General features: G+C 38.1%; 1 protein-coding gene across 1 annotated transcript in view; it reads left to right on the top strand.

The window, feature by feature from the left end:
• Positions 1-11,160: 11,160 nt before the first annotated feature.
• The window catches only part of LOC139708240 (E3 ubiquitin-protein ligase UBR2-like), a gene marked incomplete at its 5' end in the record, with an annotated part of 50,123 nt that continues 34,643 nt past the window's right edge, over positions 11,161-26,640 (top strand). Inside the window, 14 exons of the mRNA XM_071620213.1 lie at positions 11,161-11,465; positions 15,183-15,261; positions 15,957-16,064; positions 16,438-16,568; positions 17,205-17,268; positions 17,855-17,932; positions 19,002-19,188; positions 20,386-20,490; positions 21,229-21,317; positions 22,162-22,260; positions 23,914-23,995; positions 24,524-24,599; positions 25,494-25,593; positions 25,951-26,079. Coding sequence (XP_071476314.1) covers positions 11,161-11,465; positions 15,183-15,261; positions 15,957-16,064; positions 16,438-16,568; positions 17,205-17,268; positions 17,855-17,932; positions 19,002-19,188; positions 20,386-20,490; positions 21,229-21,317; positions 22,162-22,260; positions 23,914-23,995; positions 24,524-24,599; positions 25,494-25,593; positions 25,951-26,079 — 1,632 coding nt within the window. The remainder of the gene's footprint in view (positions 11,466-15,182; positions 15,262-15,956; positions 16,065-16,437; positions 16,569-17,204; positions 17,269-17,854; positions 17,933-19,001; positions 19,189-20,385; positions 20,491-21,228; positions 21,318-22,161; positions 22,261-23,913; positions 23,996-24,523; positions 24,600-25,493; positions 25,594-25,950; positions 26,080-26,640) is intronic.

The following is a 26,640-nucleotide window of genomic DNA, read 5'->3' as shown; positions in this document are numbered from 1 at the left end:
GGGCTGCCATCTTGTTGTTTTTCTTCTTTCGTCGTAGTGGGTGCTATTCAAATCAACCCGCTCTGAATCAATCTACTTGTACTTGTACACTTGCTTGGAGAAGCGAGCTTGCTCTGCGAGCATAGCACGACTTTGCGTGCATTGTTATCGGCGGAGCTGGCAGGCGGAGATCGAGAGTCCAGCCATCCCCGATTTGATGGCCTGTGTGTAGTGGATGGTCGCGAATGTGACTCCTCATCACCTCACACCGTCGCCACGCATATACGTAACCAGTTTAATTCCAACACATACCAGCGCTGGAACACGCTATCAGTATGTATTATTGTACTAGACGTCCAGCAATTACTACTACTAGGGGTTCTACTAAGTTTCCAGCTACATGAAGAGACCGTGGAATAGCGTGAGCGAGTTCCTCAACAAGGTCAAGGGCTTCGTCTTAGACTTTGGATCACCGCCGTTGGTTTGGAACCCCTGCCACACATACCACGTTAGACTGTCAGTGTAGGCCTACAGCCAAAAAGGAACAGGAACAGATTAGACCTGCAAGACTCAGAGTCAGAGACGGTAGACGTCGACATTTTTTTTTTTCGTAGTGGTTGTTTGTCGAGTGTCGAGGCGATAGTGACCTTTTGATACTAAGATGATCTAGAATCTAGTCAGTGCAGTAGTCTAGAGACACAACTGAAGCCAAAGCCATGCCCATATGAAGGGTAAAATCCTAGTAGGAGCAAATATTGAAGTAAAATTTGAGACAAAAGCGTTGTGGAGTGCGTAGGGACCTAGTCTAGACTGGTATTCGATACAGGATGACTTAATAAAAATCCTAGACCCCTACAATTGTACAGCCCTAACATTAGTTTATTGGTTTGATTTGACTAAATTTTCAGATTCAAGGCTCAGCACAAGAACTGAAGCTGCCGGTCTCTTCATTTGAAAAGACTCTTCTTAAGAAGACTGCAGCATAGAGTCTTGTTACAGAAACTTTTGTGTGTGTGTGTGTTTTTTTTTTGACAAACATTCAGGCGGAGCCAAAAACACCATCACTGACACTGTAACGTTACTGAACATGATGTTTGAGGATGAGATGGATGGTTGCAGGCATGAGGCGTAACGAGACATCACATAATCAATGAAAAGGACCAACGTTGGACTAGACAGTTTTTATCTTTAGATCCCTTGCAACCTTGGCCTTCTGTCTGTCTTGTGACTTGGTGGCTGTATGTCACTGTGTTTTATAGTCCATTATAAATACAGTGAACAACTGGAACAACGGCCCTAAACGTCTATTTCAATTCAAAGAGACATGGAAAAGTCGAGAAGAACCAAAGCATCACGCGTTGCTGAGGTAAGTTAAAACGCTGTAGTGTGTAGGTTCTACGCTTCTACAATCATGCAATACATATCATAGCATGACAGCAAACATGCATCTTGAGGTGAGATTTGAGAGTGCTTAGTTTCATGAATCATGGGACCTGTAATTCATTATTAACCTGCTTAAGACCAGATATCTAGTCTCGAGTATACTCGGGCTGGTGTCTATAGGAAACTTGTGTTGGAGCAAAATCAGCTTGTCTTTGATGGGTTAAAATTTCTGTTTACCATTGGTAGCAGTGATTTAAAAATGTTTCCAGTAATATTTGAGTTATCACATTTGATGCAAATGTGTAGGTCAGTTGTATCACAAAACATCCTATCATACAAAAATTTTGCAATAAAGCCTGAATATATTTATAAGGAGATATCACTAATTTTCTCACTAAACCATAAGCTGCATAACTATAGACGGTTTAGTCTTGACACAATTGTAACAATTTTCACATTTCGTATATATTTAACAATACTTACCATTGATTATACTGATTAACTTTTTTACACTGGTTTCTATCCCTAACTCACATTGTTGAACTATTTTGAAGCAATAAAGCTGGGTTTTTGTTTCATCTGCAAATGGTAAACAGTGCCTTTAATATTCAAATTTAGTCTCCCACTGTCAGTCTTACATTTTCTGCAATATATATATATATATATATATATATATTTTTTTTTTTTTTTTTTTTTGTATATTATCAGTAATCCAGAGAGGTTTACGAGCCAAGCCACAGTTATTACATGTACTTCAAGACAATGAAAAGGCATTACTACATGTAATACTGTAGAAGTAGCACTGGTCTCCATTAAGACGAGAGTGGAATTCTTGCATGTTCAGCCTCGCACAATGTCATAATTGTCCTCCTTTGTGCAAGATTTCCTTATCCCCCCCTTCATACCACTTGCCAAATGTGGGCGAGTATGTGCATCCATGCACAGTAAATCTAACCCAACAAGGTTAGGGTCATGTAAAGTGGTAGTATGGCAAAATTAGTAAGGGGGGGGGGGGATGCATCAGGACCTCTATTCCTACTTTGGTGATAAATGATGAAATTGTGATAAACATTGCACCATAGATGCATGCAAAAAATTGCACATTGCTTGCTACTCTTCTGGGTGCAGAGGTGCATGTGTGGCTGAAATTTGCCATCGCGATGCTGATGTATTGTCAGGATATTGTGGCCTTCAATGTTCCATGTATGATCTTGATCAATGCACAAATGCAAGACCAGGAGTTTCCTTTCTGGTTTTACTTCTACGTGTAGTTTAAAATCTCCCAGAGACTAAACTCTCTCTAAAACTTTGAGAGAATATACAGTACTTATGCTATGACACCAACCAAACAATTCAAGAATTGAGTGTCTCACTACAGTGAAAATGAGAGAGCCAGCCAGCATTGATATTATTCTTTTCTGCATTCTACGAAACAACTATATATAGAGTCTGGATACTACGGTAGCCTTGTATTAATACAGTAGTTTAGGGTCATACTTATGTTAAGTACATGCAAAAAAAAAACAACAACAATTGCACGACTATGGTGCAATCGAGCATTTAAAGTTACAGTGACTGAGCTGTTCTGTGTTTGAGTCTCTTTGTTTACAAAACTCTGTTTTGCCTATTACGGCGCTGATATGCTACAGCTGTATAAATTTTGCAGTTTTGAAGGCACAATCCATAGTTCCAACGTCATTCAGTACTCCAGATTTTCTGTCACTCTACATATATAGTGTATACACTGTATTTCCATATTTTATTGTGTTTTTCATGAATGTCAGTATCTGTATGCAGTGTGTGGGATTTACAAATCATGTGAAGATTGAGTGTCTTTGCTAAGTTTTTGAGCTAACTGTACTAAAGACACATGCTGAAAATGCATAAATACTTGATGCTCTGTTGTGATTCTGATTATTAATCAAATTCTTGAGGTACGGGTATATAAAGTGTAAGGGCACTATCCCATCAACCTGCAAACCCCAATTTCTGTTTTCATTTGTTAGCATGTAAACAGATGAAATATGGAAACATGAGAATCAGATGAGAATGCTGAAAAAATGAAGCTATTTATTCATGTGTTTTGTTGTTATTGTTGTTTTTATGGTGATGAGGTGTGCAAAGTCATGGAAAATCATCACGACTGTCCTGTAGGTGCATTTGGTTGTTCCACATAACAGTTTGCTTTAAACTAACATCTGAACTTTGCCCAGCTCTATTACATTACACGTACATGTACTTTGATACTACACTGTGCCTGTATGCAAGTCATAGATTTGAGCTTTGAGTCCTTTGGCATGCCCTTGGTTTCTAATATCCTAGAGCTCTAAGATTATTAATAATTCATCATCTAAAGCATCTCTCTGTTTTACCTATTTTTTAATGTTGAAATTATTTGTCTGAAATTGTATTTTTATCAGAATAATTGTCATTTCTGCTGTGCAAATTACATATGGCATATGTATATCCTGACACACGGGACGTTTATTAAAAAGTTTTGCTTTGCATGATTAAATGTGTTCATTCAACATTATTACAAAAGGGTACAGTGATGTATTTCTAATTAAACATTCCATTGATATGATTTTTTTTTTAAGGTTTCATTAAACTTTTGTCCAAATTTTAAGGAAGGAATCTGGCGCAGGGATTTTTTTTCTTTTTAAAATCAATTCATAGGTGTACATTTACCAAGTGTCACAACAGAATAATACACATTGCCTGAAATGTTCACAAATTACATTGTGTGCTCAGTATGAGCAATCTCTACAATGTAAACCAATCTAGAACTCTCCAATGAATCTTGTAATGTTTGACCTTGTGTAATGTCAACAATGGACAATTTTGAATAATATGTCTGAACTACTTTACATATGACATTTACAACCAGGAGAGGGGAACCCTCAGAAATGTTTATGATATTTTCAGAAATGTTTATGATATTTTTTTTTCTCTTATTGGGTTTGAAGCCATGTTATTCCCTGGTATGTAGTTACTTTTTTAAAGCGAGAATCTAGATAAGACTCTTTTGATGCTTCCATGTTCAAATGGAACAGGAAATATCTATAGGCAAAACATTACCACTCCTGCCACAAAGTTAAAGAAGGAGTCTGTAAATCATTTTGTATGATGGCAGATACTGTAGTACTGTGAATCGTTCAGTGCATACACGTACAGTACATCTACTTGATCTAGCAACCTGAACGAAAGATTGCATACCAGCTGGGGTCTGTGAAGAGTGCACAGTGTAGCATTACAGCTTGTTTGTCATAGTTGTTCAGATGCATGAAAGCTCTTGACTGTTGATGTAACCTGGATGTACTGTAGAGTAGTGTGTACAATGTATTTGTAGTTAACACACAAGAGGTAGTACTGTTGTACCTATTCAGTTGTAGACATGAGGTGATGGTAACCAGCCCTTTGCAGTTTTGATACTTTAAAACACAATATTTTCGCGGCAAGAAATTTTCGTGAATTTGAGCCAACGGCCTTTTTGCGGCATCAAATTCTCACGAGTTGCCTTTAACATTCAATGCATATAGTGTAAACAAGAACTTTCGCGTGCATTTTAATTTCGTAAATCTTGGCTCTCGCGAAATTTGCAGAAGTGCATGTGAACATTCCTCGTTTTACAATATTACTTTTCCCTCACATTGAAATAATGTGTAGTTTGTGGGTTTCTGTCTCTGTGTTGTAGTTTACATTTTACGTGTGTGTTTTCCTCAGCTCAAGCAAGATTAAGCTGCATGAATACTGCAAAAGCTGTAATTTTCACATACAGATGTTTTCGCAACATGAATACACGTAGGTCACAGACTATTTCACGAGATGTTCTTCGTGCAATTTGACAATGAGGCTATCGTTTACTCTGTCACTTTACTGTACAGTGTACATGGTGATGTGTTCACCTGTTATTAAATTTGTGAAACAAGAGTGATTAGTGAAATTGATGAAAATGACACCTTGTGAAAATAACAGCTTAGTGATCATGGGATATCTAAGATTTTGTGTGTGGCTTGATTATACTCTGTGTGAATTCCATCATACTAGAAGAAATCCCATTCTAATTGCTCACAATGTGTAACATGTGTCTCTTTGTGTATTTATATGTGTGTACCGGTATGTGTGGTTGGGGAAGGGTAGGGTAACAAGGGGGGATTGTAAATATTTGTGAAGGAAAATGTACTCTTCTGATAACTTTGATAGTCATGTCCTGGACTTTAGCACACAACAGAGCTGGTTTGATGTGGGCATGCAAGTTTCTTTCATACAATGTACGTGTACATAGCGTAGAACACGTTCTAAAATGCAGATCCTTGTGCCTAAAACAGATTTAGATATAATGGTTAAAGAAGCAATCCTTCAGATGTGAGGTTATTATTTTTCTTTTTATTAAAATAAGTGAAGTTATTATAACATGTCATATTTTTGTACTTTTTTTAGACAAATATGAGTATGATGCAATGCTGGTATAAAAAGTAAACATGTTGTTGAAAAGCATGGATTATGTGGGCAGATGCAGTGATGATTCATTGAGTGCTTACATGTACATACAATTTTTACAATATACAACTGTATACCGTGTCACTGCAACAGCAGTTGTTTATGTAAACTTGTAAAGAGAAAAAAATAGAAAGACACCCATACGAAAGGCATCTTGCTTTTTACTGCTACAGCTAAGTCAGGCTTTCCTGTTTGTAAAACTCTTTTCCCCAGCTTGGATGTCCCCATGTTCCGCATGCTGTCTGGATGTGTGGAAAGCCATTTGATAGTCCACTCTTGTGTTTCATTTACTTGCACTTTTCACTCTGTACAATTCGTCAGTTGACATTGCATCCTATTCCAGCACGTTTGACAGACATGTACAAATGTCTTTAGGCCCTACAGATGTACACCTGTACATTATGTGATACGACAGCACGCTGCACTGGATGCTGTCTAAAATTGGTGCACTGCATTTTGTACATGAAATTCACGTGAAATGAAGCTCTAGCAGTCCGAGAGAAATGAACCTAGAGTCACCTTTCAGACAGACAGCCTAGCTCCAAAATGTGCAATCTTTCACACACACGTACTGTACAAAATATTTTAGCATGTACATATAACAGATGCAGTTCTCGTGTTATAAATTACTCTCTAGAAAAGCCGAGTAGTTTGTTATATTTTGCTCTAACTAAAAAAAAACCACATCTTTGCCTACTAAAACTGTAAAACCAGAAATTCTCGCTTTAATGACATTTTTGCCAATTTTCCGTGCCAAGATTTGCAAATTAAAATGCATGCAAATGTGGTTTGGAAATTTACACATGTTTTGCACTCATCTATTATGCTAACAAAAAAAAATAAGGAGGTACAAAATATTCATATGATTTGTTATCTGTCATGTGCTCATGTGTGAATGTTGTCACTTGTCATACCTGTAGACAGTCAGCAAACATAAACATGTATTGTACAGTGTATATGACATTCATCTTGACGAAGCCCATAAAAGCTAGTCATGCGAAAGCTGCTACTATTACAGTCGTTCTGATCCCTGTGCTGATACGTGCTTGAGGAAGCAGAAGATATAAATTTATGCGTGTTGCAACTTGCATGAAGATAGTATGTACACTGTAGACCATACAGCAGCGCCATTGTCAATAGGCTTTGTAGCCTGTGTGATAGAAGTGGGTGTAGGGAAATGGCACAGTGCTGTGTCATTGACCAGTTCGTCTTATAGATACAAGAACTTTCCACCTGATGCCATCAATTAAACCAAAAGTGATTCCAAGAGTAAACCATGAATCATTAGCATGTGGCTAAAATTACTTTGCAGTTCAAGTATTGGTCAGGCACAATGGCTCATAATCATTGTAGGAATGTAGGGTTTGTGGTGAGATTGTCACATTTTGTTCTTACCGGTACTTGTAGTTCCATCATGTAGGATCCCCATTTGTGACAACATTATAGCCTTTCTGAAGGCTTATCCAACATAATGACTCTGATATCCCCTCATACTATTAATAGTTAACATTTATCAAGACAGAACTTTGATTGACTATAACAAAGTATCAAATTTAAATAGTACATGTATGTTGTCCAATGGTTAGTGAAAAAGGTATTGTATTTAGCATTTTGACTGTTTTCAGGAAAATTTGACCAGGCCATGCTTGAACCACACAAAGGAAGAAGGCAGAAGCAAAGTGTTTTAAGTGACTGTAAAATGTACTAGTTAAAACTAGAATAAAACATCTGCACCATTTTATGTTCTGTATGCATACAATGTACAGTGTACTAATATGTAATTATAGTGCTTTATAGTGATTTATGGTTACCCATACATGATGCATACCAGATATGATACATAAATGATGTTTTATTTCAAGTGGCATGACGGTAGATGTTATCATACTTTAAAATCCATATCCTGTAATGACACACCGGACTTGTATAGATCTTTCAAAGAGTTACCATCTATTCACAGTCAGAAGTATGGCTGTACCTTGTGCATGTAATGTTGAAAGTATTATTGGCAATATGAAATCAATAAAGTCAGTTTAGCATATTTCTTGCCATTCATATTAGACCACTATGATGTACATGTACAGTGTATGTGCAAATGGTGCGCATGTATACATTGTGTACATACCCAGTACTGTACTTCATGTCCACATGTCAGATATTGTGTGAGACTTCAAGAAAACTTGTCCAGGAAGGTTTTTTTTGGTTTATTTTTGGTTCAGTTTTGCAGACAAATTTTTAGTCTAAACCAGCTAAATATTTTCTTATTTTAATAGATTTTCATTTTGATTATTATTCCTGAAAAGAAAAACAATGGCAGAGAATGTGTGATTTTGAATCTTTTTGTTTTTTATGTCACTGAAGATTGGACAGGCATGATATTTCAAAAAGGAAATACATGTAGGTACAACAGAAATTTTGTCAGGTTGGTGAAAACATATGAAGTGAATGAGCCTTACTGTGCCAAGGATGTAATGTTCAGTTGAGGCTCCCCCCCCCCCCCTCCTCAAAAACAAAAAAATGATGTGCATTGTCAGCAATTTTGTGTTTGATGTCACTGAGGATATCAAACTTTCTCGTGGGAAACCTGGCAAGACATGGTAGGATGCAATCAAATACTGACCGATGTGTTGGCTCAGTGAGTAGAGCGGCTGCCCTCACAATCGGGAGGTCGTGGGTTCAAACCCCGGCCGCGTCATACCAAAAGACCTTAAAAGATGGGAGTTGCTGCTACCTTGTTTGCCGTTCAACAGTTGAAAAGGTTAGAGCAACGTCGATCTGGCGCTGCTCAGTGGCTGCCGGGCCCACGATCAATTGGGCAAAAAGAATTTCCATTCTTGGACAATAAAATTTGGAGTTTGTGTCCAAAACAATTATTATTATTATTATTATTATTATTATTATTATTACTGTAAAACGAGGAATGTTCGTGTGCATTTTAATTTTACGAATTTCGCGAGTGCCGAGTTTCGCAAAAGCCGAGTTTTGCAATAATCTAAATGCATGCTGAAGATCTTGTCTATACACTATTTGCATAGATTGTTAGAGGCAACTCGCGAAAATTTCATGCTGCAAATAAGGCCGTCGGCTCCCATTCGCGAAAATTTCATGCCGCGAAAACATTGTGTTTTACAGTAAGGCAGAAGAGCATCTAATATTACCCACATCAACCCAACTGACAGGATAGCATGGCATAGAGCCATTAAGGAAATTGACTGTCCAACCCAACATATAGTGGGAAAATGGATGTTAAATGATAGTGATGATGAGGATTAGGCAGGCAAAATATTTTAGGAAGGAAACAAGGACAAAGGATATTTTATCAGTGACAACAAATCACTAGAAAGAGGCTTATAATATTGTTGTGACAGCATCTTTTCACAGTCAGTATACAAACCTGCATAGTAATTCATACCACCAGCCCCATGACTACCATTTATCTATTCAACTAACATCAGAATTGACTGAGATGTTGATGGAGGAGGTTGTAACGTTTTCACTTCCGCAAAATTCATGCACAAACATTGACCAAAAAAGTATTTCAAACAGATACAAATATGTACTGAGGCATTTAGCATGTGTATAGATACACATACATGCATATCGTCCCGAGCTTTGATAACCTGCAACCAATGTTTGTATTATGCTGTTGAGTATAAACCACATGCCATTTTGATTTTGTAGAGACTCCCTGGATGTGTCATAGACATGATTTACACATCGGTGTATAATACAGTGTACATGTACATCATGATGAAACTGCCAAGTGAATATGTTCACATTGCATAACTTTTAACTATGACAGGTACACATTACATTCCAGTAATGCCATGCATCTCTTTCCATTCATGATTAGCTGTGAAATGATTTGATGTGCCCTGTCTTGATTGTCTGCCATGATAACGACTACAGTCAGCTGATTTGATCATGCAAATCATGCCCAGTTCAATTTGCCTTTTTTTTTAAGTTTGGTTATCTTTCTTCAAAGTATCAGATATTTTGTGTGATATACAGCTGTAACACTCATGGTCTCTTTGAGTTTTCACATTTGAGCCTGGTGAAAGATGATAGCACATTAAAGATGGAGTGTACAAACAGTCCACTGTAAACCATCACAAGGAGGGGGGGGGGGTGGGTGGGAGGTTGGAGGAGAAACCTGCATTCACACCATCCTGTCCTTCTATGTAGCTGTCAACCCGGGAAGAATGTGATGTGCATTTCACCTACGTACGTTGGCTTTATGGAATCTTTTGGTATCTCCTTCTGTCATTTATCTAATCAATTAGCATAGAATCCGAGTCCAGTAGAGATGAAAGGTCAGGGCCATTGGCCAGCATTTTGCACACAGACCTGAGAAGTAGACCCATTCATCAGATGGTTGTGCAAAAGGTGACGATTAGCAAAGCTCTATGCGTTGACTTTGCGTTGACACTACAAGTAGCACCTCCGTGCTGTTCATTCTTATGCTTTGGAGAGCAAGTTTGTTGAATGTTTTTCCTTTTCTGTGTAGTCTCATATTCTTCAGACTGTCAGTGGCTGACTTTATGATATCGCGAAGAAAGAAGTGTAGATAGAGAGACTAGCATTCTTTGTCTGTGTCATGTAAAGCATGCATGTGGACAGATGTAGATGTCCTGCCGAGATCCATGGAAGTGTGATCGAGAGTTGACACACCAGAGTGACCTTTTGCCTCGATGTACTAATTATGTCCCCTGTTAGTGGAATTAGAATATTTCAAATTCAATGGTCCTTAGATCATTTCTTTATAAATGCTGTCGTAAGCGTGATGTGTATCAATTGTCCAGAGGGATTACCCAACTAACTTCAGGAAAATGAGGATTTCAAATTTATACATGTATGAATGTGCAATCTGCATCTTTTGTGAATGATTGGTCAAAAGTCAGAAAGAATGCTGCAAAATCACTGCAAGATGCATTTGTAACATTGACATCTTTATGTAGGAGTTTGACTTGTTCAATGTACTAGTGCACCTGTTACACCACAGATTTCTTGCCAATGTTTTTCAGCCTTTACTGTATCTCCTTTTAATGACACTGACGTGATGCCAAGATGAACCCTTGCTTAGCCATAAAGGGCGTCACTCCAGATGATGGGAAGAAACAGGTGTCAGATTTGTCTCTGGTCGAGAATGACATTGATGTCATTGCTATCACAAATAGATGATACATTGTAATTCAGGTTTATTGACATCTATACTGTATAACTTCTAGAAATGAAAGGTAATGAGATGATGATGATGACTTAGCTACAGTAGATACAACAAGGACAGTTAGATGATCTTCTACAACGAGCCTTCTTCTAATTCTTCTCCTCTTGCAGGAATGGTCCAAGTGTAAAGAAGCGCGGACCCTGAGGAAGTCCATCTTCTCCTTCCTAGCAGACATCGTGCCTGAGATCTTCCTGAGCAATGGACGGCAGAAGGAGGAGGACGAGGAGGAGCTGAACAATCGAGTTGGGCTCCCTCTGGAGTGGTTCCTCTTCGGTGACGATCCCAAGGTAGTGCTAGAAGCCATCAAGGCATCCGAATGCCCACCCCAGCTTTGCGGACATGTCTTCAAGAATGGCGAGCCCACTTATTCATGCAGGTAAAGAGTGGTATATAACTTTATTGGTGTATATAAGACAAACACTTGTTGGGATTCTGTTTGTTTGTTTTTTTTTTTTGTTTTTTTTTTGTTTTTTTTTGTTTTTTTTTGCAGAACGAGACCCTTTATCCACAGAATTCCTCTTTACCCTGGTGTACCAAGGTGGTAGAAAGCTGAATGTTTTGGCATGCATGCACTTTATAGAGTGGCAGTGTAGCTAAAGCAATGATTATGGTGATGATGATGGTAATGGTACATAGTAGTAAAAATGATACATGTTGTTGTCCCCGCCGAACGAGTTCGAGCAGGGGACTATGAAACGGGCTCCGTACGTGTGTGTGTCTGTGTGTCCGTCCGTCTGTGCGTCCGTCCGTCCGTCTGTGCGTCCGTGTGTGATCAAAATGTGCAACATGCTACTCCTTCGCCATTTCTAACCCGATTTTGAATCTGTTTGTTTATATGATAGCACTACATGGGAGCTTTGAAACTTCTATACAGAATTTCAATTGTGACCTTTGACCTTGACCTTTGACCTATATTGTACATTTTGCTTCAAAATGCTACTCCTTCGCCATTTCTAACCCAATTTCGATTCCGTTTGCTTTATATGATGGCACTAGGTGAGGGCTTCAAAACTTCTACACAGAATTTTGACCTTTGACTTCTTTGACCTTTGACCTTGATTTTTGACCTATATTGTACATTGGCTACAAAATGCTACTCCTTCGCTATTTCTAACCCGATTTCGATTCCGTTTGCTTTATGTGATGGCACTAGGTGAGGGTTTCAAAACTTCCACATAGAATTTTGACCTTTGACTTCTTTGACCTTTGACCTTGATCTTTTTACCTATATTGTACATTTTGCTACTAAATGCTACTTCCGGCGGGGACATATATTACGCACCGCGTAATTTCTACTTTTCCTTGTTGTTGTTATTTCTACCTCCTGCCCCAGTTGTTGTCAGCATTCGTTATGTAGGTCCGGAACTGAAAGTACAAAATATAGTGGAACCACTGCTTAATCTGGGGATAATCACAAGCTGTTTATTACTGTGTACACCATATATTTTGCAAAGTGAGACTTTTAAGACAATTTCATGAGGGTTTGAATTTGTTATGGAGAACCTCATTGACAGAATGACATAGTATACATTGTACATGTATTCATGTATTATTCCTCTTCATTGGTAAAGTAACGATTTCCAACCTTGGAGACAATATATGGCACTTGTGTCATGGGGAGGCAATATTTTCACAAGTTGTTTAATGTCGTGAATGTTGCTCAGCGTGGCAAAATTTGTAGAAATAAAAATGTGAATTGTATAGCAAATGCAATAAATCATTGTTCATATTGAATCATATATATCAGACACTGTAGAATCTATTCTTTTTTTGTTTTTTTTTTCTTCATTGAAGTACTCTGTTTGGACTAAAAGGTAGGTTTACATGTTGAAGTGTGAAGCATATAATATATAATTCAAACCTTTTTCCGCACAACAAAAATTGATGTTTCTTTTGAAATGAAAACTTGCCATACATCAGAAATATGTGGTAAGTGAAACATGGGATATGAATCCAATGATGCACTAGAGGAGACCAAGAAACCTAAGGAAAGTGCATACCTGAAACAACATGAATTCAAATATGATTAGAATTGACAAAAGTAACAACTGACTTATGATTTAAGAGGTGCAAGTAAATTCTTTGAAATTGTCAATTTTTTGGTATATGTGACCCGCTACAACAAAATGATCCTAAAGTCGGGCGAGGTCGAATATTTGAAAATTGCATGACATAATTCCCTAATCTTTCTGCTTTAAATTGATATATAACAATAATTATAAAAATAATCGGCTGCGGAGATATCGATGTTTAAAAGAGAGCATGTCGAGACGTCTGGGAAATCACTGTTTCGAGAAAAGCGCCCTAAAAGTTTTCCTTTCGACGCAATCGCGATCAAGGGACACGCAAGTCAGTTTTCAGCTCTGGACAATAGAAGGTAAGCCCTAGCAACCCCCGAAAAGTTCATTCAAGCACAGCGTCGGCGGTCTCCTCACCGACCAATCAGTGACCAGGATGTGAGAAGCGGCTGAGCATCGAGCACCCCGCCTGCACGCACCAGTCGACTGGGCAGTGTGCGAGTATCACGCTTCGGTTAGCAGCAAGCAGCAAACTGACCAATGAGATCACTCAGGTCGGTGTTAGGGGCGGAGCCTATCTGTGGCGCTCAATCCAAATTTTCAAACCAGTTTCTGCTTCGCTGAAACGCCAAAAAACATGGTTCAGAAAAACGCCATTTTTTGGTCTTTCCTTTCATCATTTTGCGTCAAAATCTCGATAAATGATAGAAGACATGTCAGACTCCAATAATATGTCAAAATCAGAAAATCATAAGATTTGACCAATTTTAATGCTCTGACTTCAAACTCGATTTTCACGGCTTCGACCGTGCGCGACTTTAGGACCTTTTTGTTGTAGCGGGTCACATATATACACTTCCCATAACCATCAATATGTGGGGTTTGATAAAACAAACAAACCTGTTGTTGTAATTCCACCACTATAGCTACTGTATCTATAGTCATTGTATTTGGGGATAAAAGCAAATCTGACTTCCTCATGCCTCTATTATGTCTAGACTAGAATGAGTTTGGGTGTTTTATTTTTCTTTTTTTATACCAGGTATTTGCTGACTAAGGCCCATCTATACTATTGCTTTTGTCAGCAAACCTTAATGTGACTGTTATTGCAATTTTCTTGTTCTGCTACTTGTATTCAGAATGTCAGAACTGGGTAATATCACCCAATGGTCAATTTGACTTTGCAATTGTGTACCTGGGAACAGGATGATACTGTGGATGTCTGTGCTAGCTGCATTTTTAGCCACATCACTGTGGATGGCACGGATGTGCACATTATCTGTAGCCTCCACTCAAGGCTTATCTCATAAATGTCTTCCTGAGCCTGTATCCCGGCATCCGTGATGAGTTGTTCAAGTAACCTAGCTAGACTGCTTGTCTCTAATACCTTGTTCAACTGCGGGTAATGGTAAATACGCCAGGTCACTTGTGCAGTCTAATTGCTTGCGTGCCAATGTCACTAAAGGTTATCTATGTTATACCAAGTTAAAAGGTACCATGCGGTTTGCCTGACCAAGTGCTAATTATGCTGTCTGTATTTACAGTATCTGCCAGACATAGAAATTGATATGAATGTGCGTATCTAGTACATGTGTATACTGCAGTAGTGAAGTAGACCATGTGTTGAAACAAACTTTGCCAATCATATGGAATACATTTAATGTACGGTGGACTCCCGTCGTAACGAAGTCCTCAGGACCAGCAATATTTGTTCATTATATCGAAATTTTTGTTATAATCAAACAAATTAATAATAGAAAAACAATGAGAGGATAATGTTGCGGCCTGAATTCTTATTTCTTTGTAACCAGAATTTTGTTATAACCATGTTTGTTACAACAGGAGTGCACTGTAGTTGTCATTGCTAATTCATATAACTTTCAATGCTCCTACTGAAACTGATCGATTAGTACCTGTCTGTTGCCATGGTGACTGCAGGCACACAAATATATAGAATGCTCTAAAGACTTAAAGTGCTTCATGAAAGGAAGGCCTGTGTGTGTGTGTGTTCAAGAGAACTGATAGGGGTTTCCCCTGTTCTTTGTTGTTGTTGTTTTTTCACACATTGTTATCAGGGACTGTGCCATGGATCCCACCTGTGTGCTGTGTATTGACTGCTTCCAGAAGAGTGCACACAAGCATCACAGATACAAGGTAGGCAGGAAGGATACAATGTCAACAGTTCTCTCCCCTCCCCAACTCCCCTCTAACCCACCTCCACTGCACCTCCTTTTGATTTGCAGATCCAACACACTGGCTGTGGGTATGATAGTGTGAAAAGACAAACAACAGCTACAAAATAGTAGTGTATCATATACTATGGATGTTCCACTTTTTGTTTCTGGAGGAAAAAAATAGCTATCCTTATAAAATTTTAGCGAAGTTCACATTATGTAGTCATCGGTTAGTTGGGTGTCAGAGGTGTCTAGCAAGCAAGTGTCTGCAATATTTGGTTTATTTTAAGAAGATGGCTGTTGCAGATTAATGGTGTGGAAATCTCTTTAGGAGATAGTATTTCTTCATTTAAAGTAAATATTGATGATAATAAAATGCTCTGAATATTTTGTTTTTAAAAAAGAAGAAGTGAGACATATTTTTGCACCAGCTGTTGTAAGTGAATGATTTATAACCTTAGAAGCAAATCTTTCTGAAAACTTAAGAGTATGTTGATGGGATAAAAGAGTGATTTGTCTGCAAGATTACTAATAGTCCCACCAGTAATTAAAGTGCATTTAGTCAATACTGCAGTCCTTTCACACTCAATCTTTGCTGAGCTATGGTTCAATGTGCTCTCTGACTTGTCAACTCTGACCTGTCAACTCTGACCTATGGACTCTGTGCTCCTGCAGATGAACACGTCTGGGGGAGGAGGCTACTGTGACTGTGGGGACGAGGAGGCTTGGAAGCAGGAGCCGTTCTGCCAGCTTCACTCCCAGGGAGCCACTCAACCACCACAGGTGAGCTGATGACACCTGCTCGATTTGCTTAGTTGCATTCTTTATCAGTTGTACAGTGCATCTCGTTATAACGAACACGGTCATAACGAAATTCTCGTAGCAAGAAGTAAACATTCGGGTCCCAAATTTGTCATGTATATATTCCTATTTACTTTACTGTTTGGCTATAATGAAATTTCAATATAACTAAAGAAAACTGCCAGTCCCAAGGACTTTGTTATAACGGGGGTGCACTGTGTGAGGGCTTAGCAAGGGATGAAGATAAAGCTGTAATGATATGAAAACTGTTTAATGGTATGAGTCCTGTTTAAAAAAAAGAAAGAAAAAAAGAAAGAATGTGTTTCTACTTCCTTTGTCTCCTGTTTGTTTTCAGAATCCTTTGGACAACTTTCCAGAGGAGATCAAACGTCGGGCTCTGAACCTCTTCCGCATCCTCCTGAGGCACTGCCGCCACACCCTCCTGCTGGAGGAACCAAAAGTCATCCCGGAGGAGCTCACGCCAACGTAAGTCCCGGAGATTTTATTTTTGTCAAAATTGTCAAAATCATGTTTTGCTTGTTATTTTTGTATTTAAGAGCCTACTCACGAAATTCACAAAAATGGAACCACCTTGAAAAATTTCAGCATATGCAGTAATCTATGACATGCTGGGTATTCCACTATGCTGTTATGTATGTGACAGCTATGACATTGATGATGTGCTTGCTGTACAATGTAGTCAACAGCTCACTGGCATTTTTCCAGTAATTGAGCAATATGATATGAACTGCATGTTCAGACATTGTGTGTCATGTACTGAATAAAATGGCACTATGCCACATAGGATAATTAAGATGTGGGCATTCAAAACTGAGGTATCATCATTATTAGCATATATGTACAATGTATGAGATACATTTGTTGAACCTTATTCCTTAGTTCCTAGATCTAATTGTTTATGATGGGGGGGGGGGGGGAGCGAAATTCCATCATACTGTAATATTGTATACATGATGTATACGATGATCTATGCATTGCTGTTATAATTTTGTATCTTAATTTCCATCCTTGTCAGGGTTTATGAATTATCAACTACATGTAAGTGTATTAGCAGGCAACAAATAACCAGATATCTCACACACACATTAACTGTTGTTGCAGGAGAACTGTACCTGAGGTGTACTGCACAATGCTGTTCAACGATGAAGTTCACACTTATGACCAGGTAATTGAATGCTGTAACTTTGAGGACAATGTTTGCAAAGGGGAAAAAAGTATTTGCTGTAAAGCACTTTATATGTATTATCTTATTAAGTAAAAAGTTTTTTGCTTGTTCCATTAGGTTTTTCAGGGTCAAACTTGCCTGCATCCTATATGGTGTAAAAATATCATGCTGGCAGTTATGTTGTATTCATCCATAATCATATCACAACTTTTAATGAGAAATGCATTTGTTTCCAACAAACTTGCTAAGCTTAGCTTTAAGGCAAACTGTGTCATATGTATTAGATAGCTGCCACCTAAACAGTTACCCAGTAAAAACGACATCGCTTGTGCCTATATATATATATATATATATATATATATATATATATGTATATATAGTACATATTTATATTTATTCATCATGACTCTTGTATTGTGTTCTCTGTCACTTTGGAAAATCTTAGATTTCTGTAGCGAATAAGTTACTTCTTCAAAGTCTATTGGTGAATATTTGTCACGATCAGAAATACCTAATACATGTCAGTTGTTTGTAGTGGAATGATTGCGAAGTATAACAAAGTTTTTTTCCATTCTCGCCCGGTCAGGTGATAAGCTCATTAAAGAAAGCCATTGAGTGTAACAGCAAGACAGCACTGGAGTTTGCAACAATAGTGGATAAAGATGTGAGTACAGTATCCTCCATCCTTGGCAGATTTGTCTGGCTGGGTACAATGTTGATAGAGCTGGATTGATTTTCCTACTTTTACTAAAACATCTTGAAAATTGCATACATAAGAACGGAGCATCATGATATTAAAGAGAATATTTTGCCAGTATTTATTAAAATCTATATTCCAAGGAAATGTCAATGTTGTCAGTGGATATCTTGAAATTAGTGTGTTCTCATTTCAGAGCACTGCTATGAGTCTTAAAGAAGGTTGAGTAATTACAAGGGAAGTGGTTTTGATAAGAGAAAACAAATTAAACAAATTAATTCTTATTCTGCTCTCACCATTGTCCTGTATGGTGACTGACATTAAGACGTTATTTGTGTTTAATAATGTACATCATTCCAGAAGATATGGGGTGCATGTATTATTGTATGCTGGAAAGCCACAAGGTGACCAAAAAAAAAAAAAAAAAAAGAGTTAGTTTTCTTTTGTTACTGCCTTTTAATGTGCCCACTACTAGGTGGGGGACAGATCAGTGTGCTTCTGTTGCTCAATGTGTTTTAATTACCTCCGCCAAGGAAGGAGGAGGTTATGTGATCATTAGCAGTGGTTTGTCTGTTTGCAAAATAGCTCTATAAGTTGTGAACGGATTTTAATCAAACTTGCAGGAAAAGTTGAAAATGACACAAGGTACAGATGATTCAATTTTGGATGTGATGCTGAGATTTTTAATTAATTTTTGTAGGATTTTTTAATCTTTTTGCAAATAGGGTCAATGAACTTGGGAATTCAACAAGCTGCACATATTTGAGCTTTGCATGAGTACTCTGAAGTGCGTGCTCTGCTCAGGCGAGGCGCCGTGTAGCTTGAAACTGATGATGTAAACAAAAGGCTTCTATATTGGGAAATTGAGTGATTTTCAGCATGCATGTATAATGGATGGGAATGAGTTGCTTGGTGGAGTTCTGCGCTCTTCGAGTGCTTTTCTAGTTTCTTTTGTTTTGCTTCTGAATGAGAATTCATTTAGGCATTGGGTGACTACGAAGATAATACTAAAGTTTGATGTTTTTGATGATGACAGGGTCGTAGTGCCGTACGCACTGGTCAGGTGAGGGAGTGTGACCAGGCGAAGAGCATCATCGAGCGGACAACATCTCGGTTGGACAGCACCCCCCTCAAAGTGATTGTGATGCACACAACGATGGTGGCTCACCAGTCATGCTGCCTGTGGTTCCTGCGCTGGATGGCCTCACTCGCCGGACGATCAGGTGCGTAGTGTTTCATAGCTTCAATTACTGTATTATCTGTAATTTTCGTGTACAGATATTTTTGTGAATGAGGAGGTGACAGACATTTTCGTGAATTGACAGCGAGGCTATTGTAAATGCGTTATTACCCTAGCGCATGGCAACATTTTCATGTGTTGTTAAATTTGTGGTCCAACTATGATTCACAAATTTGCGAAAATGAAACCCTTGCAAAAATAACAGCTTATACAGTAAGCAGCAATTGGCACACCTGCGTAAACATAGTCGACTAGTTGTAGACCATAAAATCAAATTCTTTTATTCTGTGAATTTGTGGGTTTCAGCTTGTATTCATGTTTTGTTTCAAAGTGGCTGTACTCATTCCTGTGACACTTCTTATTCCCCCCCCCCCCCACCTTCAAGGGGAGGGTTTGGGTGTTTTATTATGGGTATTGTTATTTGTTTGGTTTGATACACATATTTCTGTGACAGATATCTCTCATTGACGTCAAGTTGGCACAAATATCTTTTTTTATTCCCTAATCTCTGTATCAAGTATACCAGCTGCAGCTATGAGAAGCAAAATAATTCTTAATCTACAGTATTAGTAGTCAGATTTCATTCGGTTCTTCCTATGGGGTACTTCAAAACAGAAGATAAGAATGAAGATATCGACTAAGTGTCCCCTACATAATTGACGTACGAACATTCATGTATTTCGAATGCAACTTTTTTGGGGAGGGGGGTGGGATGGGTCTAGCTGTTTGACTAATTTGCACTAAAATCATTCTTGATCTCGAGTTCTTGCCACAGTGCATGAATAGCCTCGGCCCTGTTAAATAAAAGTTGAAATAGAACATAAATCAGAAAATGAAATACAAGTCTGTGAATGCTCAGTTCTGATTGGCTGATACCTGACTTGTGCTTGATTTTGTGACTAGTAACTTTGTTTGATCACATCATTTTATGCAGGCGGGCCCAGAATGCAGACAAACCTTCATACGTGACAGTGCAGTAAAATAGCATTAAGGAGCTCTTGCTACTCAGTAAATGTTGTTTATATGCTCAATGAATAATTCATTATTATTATCATATATGTGCATATGATTATATATATATATATATATATATATGTATATATACTATATAATGATACTATATACTCCTAATGTATAACATTATTTGTGAAATTGGCCTGCTTTATCGTGGACAATCTAGATGCCTTGCGTGTGTTGCTATGTCAGGAGCTGCTTTGGGTGGATGAAGAGCGGGGTACAGCAATAGTTGAGGAGTGTATACTGGATGATACCAGTCTGTGGAAAGGTGAGCCAGAATTACGTAACTTCTTTTTTTTTTTTTATGTCAGTCTGTGACTGCCGTACACCAGTGTTAAGTTCTAAGATATGGAAGAAATATCTCTTTGTTCGCTACGAGTGTCAGTGCCATCCTCTGGAGCAGTTATCTAAGTGTTTTTCACAATTTCCACACTTTTTATACATGTACATTTTATGCTTTGTTTACTGTATAAGCCAAATATTTTGCGAACTTCAAAAGTTGGGTGCTATTTGCAAATTTAAAAGTAAGCGAAATTATTAACTCTAATCCCGACATGAATGTGACGCGCATGCATACATTTCTCCATTCAGTACTGTACTCCACAATCGCAAATTTAACCACTCGCAAAATTGTTGGGAAGTCCCACTGCACCAAAAATTAGGCTCGCTTAATATATTGTGTATACTGTATATTGCTAGTACTACATGCACTCACCGCCTAGAAGATAAAACTTTCTCTTATCAAGACCCCACAAGTGCCATGTAACATCCATGTCACTTGATTTCGTGGAGGTCCTTCAATTGCAAAGTCTTATGCAAAACTGTCAAAGTTTTGTGCTTCTGCATATGATAATTGGGCAGGTTTGTGTTGGTAAGATTGATAATAATAGCAACAACAACAGAAGCAACAATGGCTCTGATTGCAAACATAAGGATTTGATGCAAGTTTATAATATTTCTAATCATTGTTTCATTCCATTTTGTTTTTTTCATTATATTTGTACAGTTGCCAGAACCCACTGGCACCAGCTCTTCATGCTCACATTGTTAATGGATGCTGAACACAAGAAAAAGTTTGCTGCTGTCTTCACAAAGGTACCAAACCCGTGTCCTCCAAATATTCATTCATACATTCATACATTCATTCATTCATTCATTCATTCATTCATTCACGCATGTATTATACAAACAAAACATACATTCATTCATCTTATACAGTCATATATTCATTCTTTTTTGTATCATTTGTTGTTTCATGATTTACTTGTTCATTCCTTCTTACATGAATTCATATGTTCACAAATTCACGTCTGCTTTTATAGCTTTCCTGACTTGTTGAAATAATGATTCTATGATGGAGCAAAGGGTGTGTAAACAAACACCAAGTCCAGGAACCAACAGAACCAGAATTGAATAAGCATAGAGACGAAACAAGTGCTCATCTAGTGGTTTCTCACATTTATAATTGTGTTCTGTACATTACTTCCTTTCATCTTTCAGGGCCAAATTTTTCATAGGTCATTTTGTTCTTTATGCTATTCCGGTCCTGTAAACTATGTTTATTTTTCTGATATTGCTACAGGAAAACATGGCTAGCAATTGCACATCTGCCATAGCTTCCAGGCCCTTGAGTGCAATGCATAACTTGTCTGTCATATTTCTTCATGAGATATTTCTTTAGATGACACAACTTTTGCTCTTGCGACAGTTGTTCCCTTCATACATGTATATTCTCCAAGGACTTCAGGTTAGGGTTGTGATAGGGTTTTAGGTTTAGTTTGATGTGAAGATGAGGATTAGGGTTAGAGTTATGTTTGTGGGTAGAATTTATGTTTGGCTGAGCGTGCAGCTACTTCATGGGAGCAATTGTCGCAGGAGCAAATGTCATGGAAGCATTTCTGTACAATGGTGTTGTTTTTTTCTTCCACTTTGTTTGCAGCACTACCCAAAGATCCTGCTTGATTATGTCACCGATGATCATGACCACGCCCTGTCAATTTCGTCTCTCTCAGTCCAGATATTTACTGTCCCAACTGTCGTAAGTGGAAACCATGTGCTCCGATGAGCTGGGTTTTTGTTTGTTTTTTCTTTTTTTTTCCCCCTAGAGTCAGATTCTTGATCACTATACTATAAAATGCCTGGTCAGATTTTTATCAACACTTGGCAAGAATTATCCTCATCATTGTACAGTGTCTGTTAACTCTTTATGTGCCGTGTTTGCACTCCTGACTCAGTTGATGGCGTGCCAACTTTGCATATTCTGCTCAAACCCACAAACCTGCCCAAAACGATTGATAAATGGCCAAATGTTCCAGTACAATGAAAGCGTTTCTTGCGATTCCATTCCTGTTACATGTAGCTTCTATTTTATGTGGTAATAGACTATCAAGGGGTGTTCCTAATTGGAATTGCCAGTGCATTCTAAGTTTCTGTCACTGTTTGTGTGCAAAAGCCATGGCTCTTATACAGTAATGAAGCTACTGGTCATTAGAAAGAAAACCACAATCATAGATTTGTTGTACAGTTTAAATCAGAGCAAAGCTTGACATTTTCTCTACAACTTTGCTCGTTGTAGGCCCAGGTAACAGAAATCTATAAAATTTTCATAGATTTTAAAAACCCAAGGCATGACTATGTTGCTATCTCAGAATAATGTGGCATACAGGGGTTTACACCATGGCACATAAAGAGTTAGTGAAATGCACTGCAACAGTGCAATGATAAAGTAAAACTGAAAGCAGATGAGATTGTACTTTGATTCATCTGTTATCTGACACATTTCACTTTCAATTTCATTTGTTTCTTTTGATATCATAGTGAAAAAGCGTATTAGAGGAAGTCCCACATTTAGTCTCCTTGAGGTTGCATTTCAGAATGTTTCAAATATTCAAAGAGTGTGTACTACTAGTAGCATCAGTTTCAAGTTTAATACATGTTTTGATTTTCATTTTGAATGGATTGCAGAATAAAAGGATATAACTGGGTGTCTGCAAAGAAATATTATTGTTTATTCTTGCCAAAGACAGGAAGATGTATTTCAATACCACATTATACAAGAATTCACCCCAAACTGTGTTGGTCAGTTAATTCAGAAATATGAGCAGAACACATCAGTGGAGTTTCATGGAAATCAGACAATCTGTTACAGAATTTTTAGATTGAAAGTTTTGATCAAATCCATATGCTGTCGTTGCTGGAAAAGAAGACTTCGACAGTTTCTGATGTCATGGTACAAATTCAACATTTTTTCACTTTTGTAGCATCTTGAAAAAGTGCTTACCCCCTTCAGAAGGCAGGGGAAATAATATTTTGAAAATATTCTTTGTATTTTCCATTTTGTTGTCCCACTACTGTGGTGTCACAAATTGTTGCAGCCTTCTTTTCCGCCAGTGACGTCACTTCTGTAAGTCGGGCATTTCAAGATGTGAAAAAAAAAAATACATATATATATATATATATATATATATATATATATATATATATATACTATCACACCTGTCGAAAATGATATAGGAAACAATTTGCTTTTTTTAATGTTTTGAGAGTGATTTATATTAAGCATGTCTTCTATTTTTACTGTACTGCTTGTTTTTCTGTTGTGTTGACTTCTGGCTAGCTTTCACATTCACATCGATATGTTCACACAGCACAAACAGAATCAATCAAAACCACATTCCTCATTTCTCGACAGTCTCGCATGCTAGTCGAAGAACACAACCTCCTCTACGTCATTCTCAGGAGTTATGTGGATCAGACCAAACAGTTTGTCGATGGTGAGTGGTCACAAAAGTCTTCATTTTTGGTTGTCTCATCATTTCATGTGGCAAGTCCTTATCCCAGAGCCAGTTTGGGATGTCACATGCCTTTGATAGACACTTGACTTTTTATCAGAGGGGAGTGGGTCTGAATTACTTTCAGTGCTCATCTGTTTTATGCGCTTTGCAGTGACATTTTTTTTTTCCCACACTGCTGCCACTGTTAATTTCACAAGTGTCAGCTGACTCTTGTAATATCAAATGTGAAAACACTATGAAGTATACTACAAATAAAGTATGGGTGTCCAGAAAGAAAAATGATAGATTACCCTCTTGGCCTGGCTTATAATCAAAGACTTATGCCGTAACTAATCTACAAAATGTATGTACTGTAGTTTAATACTATTTTTAGAGCTAAGTGAGGATGTGTATTGAGTTCTGAGGATGTTTCTTATTCACCCCGTTTTTAACCCAATACAGCCCTGTGTTTTTCTTACTCTTAGGTCATCACTGTTTTATGTCAATTTTATGCCATTTACTTTTCAGGAGAAGGGAAGCTTCAGTTTAGAAGAAATCCTCCAAATGCAATACGGAGAGCTCAGTGCGCCCTATTTGACCTAAGGTAAGGGTGTAGGAAAAGAGTAGTAGTATCATGGATTGAAATGTGATGGACACAAAGATGAATGATGCATCTTTTGTAGGTATCTGCTAAAAAAAGAAAACTTGTATGTGTGAACTCATGTCTGGTATCGTTACAATCTAAGTCAGAGTTGCCAACAAAGAACAAAGATGCACTAGATTTTGATGTTTGAGGCCATTAATGAATGCCAGTACTCGTTATCAACCTTCATGCTGTATGTAGATCTTTTTAACAGCAAGTGGAAAAAAATAATCTGCATCAGAACAGGTAAATGTCCCTGTCTCTAATTGAAATGCAGGTCATGCGTACGTAATGTAATAAGCTTCATAGATTTGTTAACCAATCTTCAGTCTGAGCATCTTACTGTGACAGTAGATCAGCTGGATGAGTGAGCTGTGCAACAACAATGGTGAAAATGACCCAGGATAGAGTATCAAATGTCCATGAATCAATGCTTTCCACTGCATGCAAGGACCACATGCAAATTTGTTCACAGAGAAAATGGACATTTATTTGACTTTGTGCCAATCTTTCTCCTGTGGCCACCTGCCTACAGGTCACTCTTTGTGTCATTCACAGTTGGGTACCAAAGTGTGATGTCATAGCCATTTGTCCCCATGGAAACCGGTTCTATACAACCTCACATATTGTAGCCCTAACATCTGTGAACACAACGGTTGCTAACCATGCTCGCATCCAAGTTCCGACTCAGTGCCAGAAGCTGTAGGCAGAGATATCTTGTGTGGAATCAGCACTAGACTATAACAAAAGACTGTGACATCACTTCAGTATGCTGTACTATATCAGGCATTATTTGCACACAAAAAAGAAAAAGAAAAAGGAGGGTTTCACTGTGCTTTCTCTGTGGTGTTCCAGGTATGTGCTGTCAAACAAGCCGGACCCTTGGACACCTGTGTTGAGAGAGCGAGTCATAGAAGGAGTCCTGGTTCTTCTGGAGCTTCTCACCAGTATGCATGTAAGTTCTTTAGTTTTCTTTTTTCCTAGCTCGCTTGAACCCCCCCCCCAAAAAAAAAATAAAATAAAATAAATAAATAAATAAATAAATAAATAAATAAATAAAACAAATAAGAGGAAGCAACTAAGATGCCTTTGCCATAGCCCTGCCAACTGGCAGAATTAAAAAGAACAAGTTTGTGCTCCTGTAAGGTTTGTTGAATATGCAACGAAACTATTCCCCCACATTCTGTCTATGTATTCATGGTGTTTTTTTTTTTAGAGAAGCTGCATGTTGTGACAAAATTATCTTTCTCTCCCTCTCTCTCTGTCTGTGTCTGTCTGTCTGTCTATCTGTCTGTCTCTTTCATACATCTAGGCAATGGACCATGTAAGGCGTCAGGTCGGCCATCACATTGAGTATGAGCCAGAGTGGGAGATGGCTGTCTCCATGCAAATCAGACTGGGTCCCTGCATCACCCTCCTTCTAGACTGGTGTTCGTCTGATGTAAGTGCCAGCACATTGTCTCCTCGGGGAAACAGTCATAACTTTGTCGGGAGAGAATGATAAGGGCGTTAAATTGCCACTGAACCCATAGTGTTTGAGGCAACTTAACGCCCATATCATTCTCATCTGACGACTTGCACTGTTGCTCTGAAGAAAATGTGGGTGAACGTTGTCTTGAAATGTCCTGTTTGCAAAACATAACATAGAAGATGCCTGCCGTGGTTATGCTTGGTAATCTTGATGTGCTTTCACAATATTTGATTATAGTCATTTTATAGGAATCTTCAGAATTTTGTGTTTTCAGAAAGAGATTTTAATCTTTTGGTTTGAGAATAGAATAAGAATGGTATTTCCAGGAATAGAGTTTTCATTCAGATATGCTGGCCAAGGCACAACTAACAACTCTTTCTACCCCTTTGCAAAGAGTGTTTGTGTATGTGCTAGTAATGTCGGCGTCAATAAAAGTACACCATTAATCACCACCTTAGTTTGAAAGCATTGCTACTTACCCCCCCCCCCCCCTTCACATTTCTGTAGTTGATATCATTTTCTAATGATTAA

This window comes from Diadema antillarum, unplaced genomic scaffold, assembly GCF_040938485.1.
Source record: "Diadema antillarum isolate AM-2024a unplaced genomic scaffold, OU_Dant_1.0 scf00000036, whole genome shotgun sequence".
Classification (NCBI taxonomy): Eukaryota; Metazoa; Echinodermata; class Echinoidea; order Diadematoida; family Diadematidae; genus Diadema; species Diadema antillarum.
Note: the sequence above shows the minus strand (reverse complement) of the source record. Positions and strands in the feature narration are given on the sequence as shown.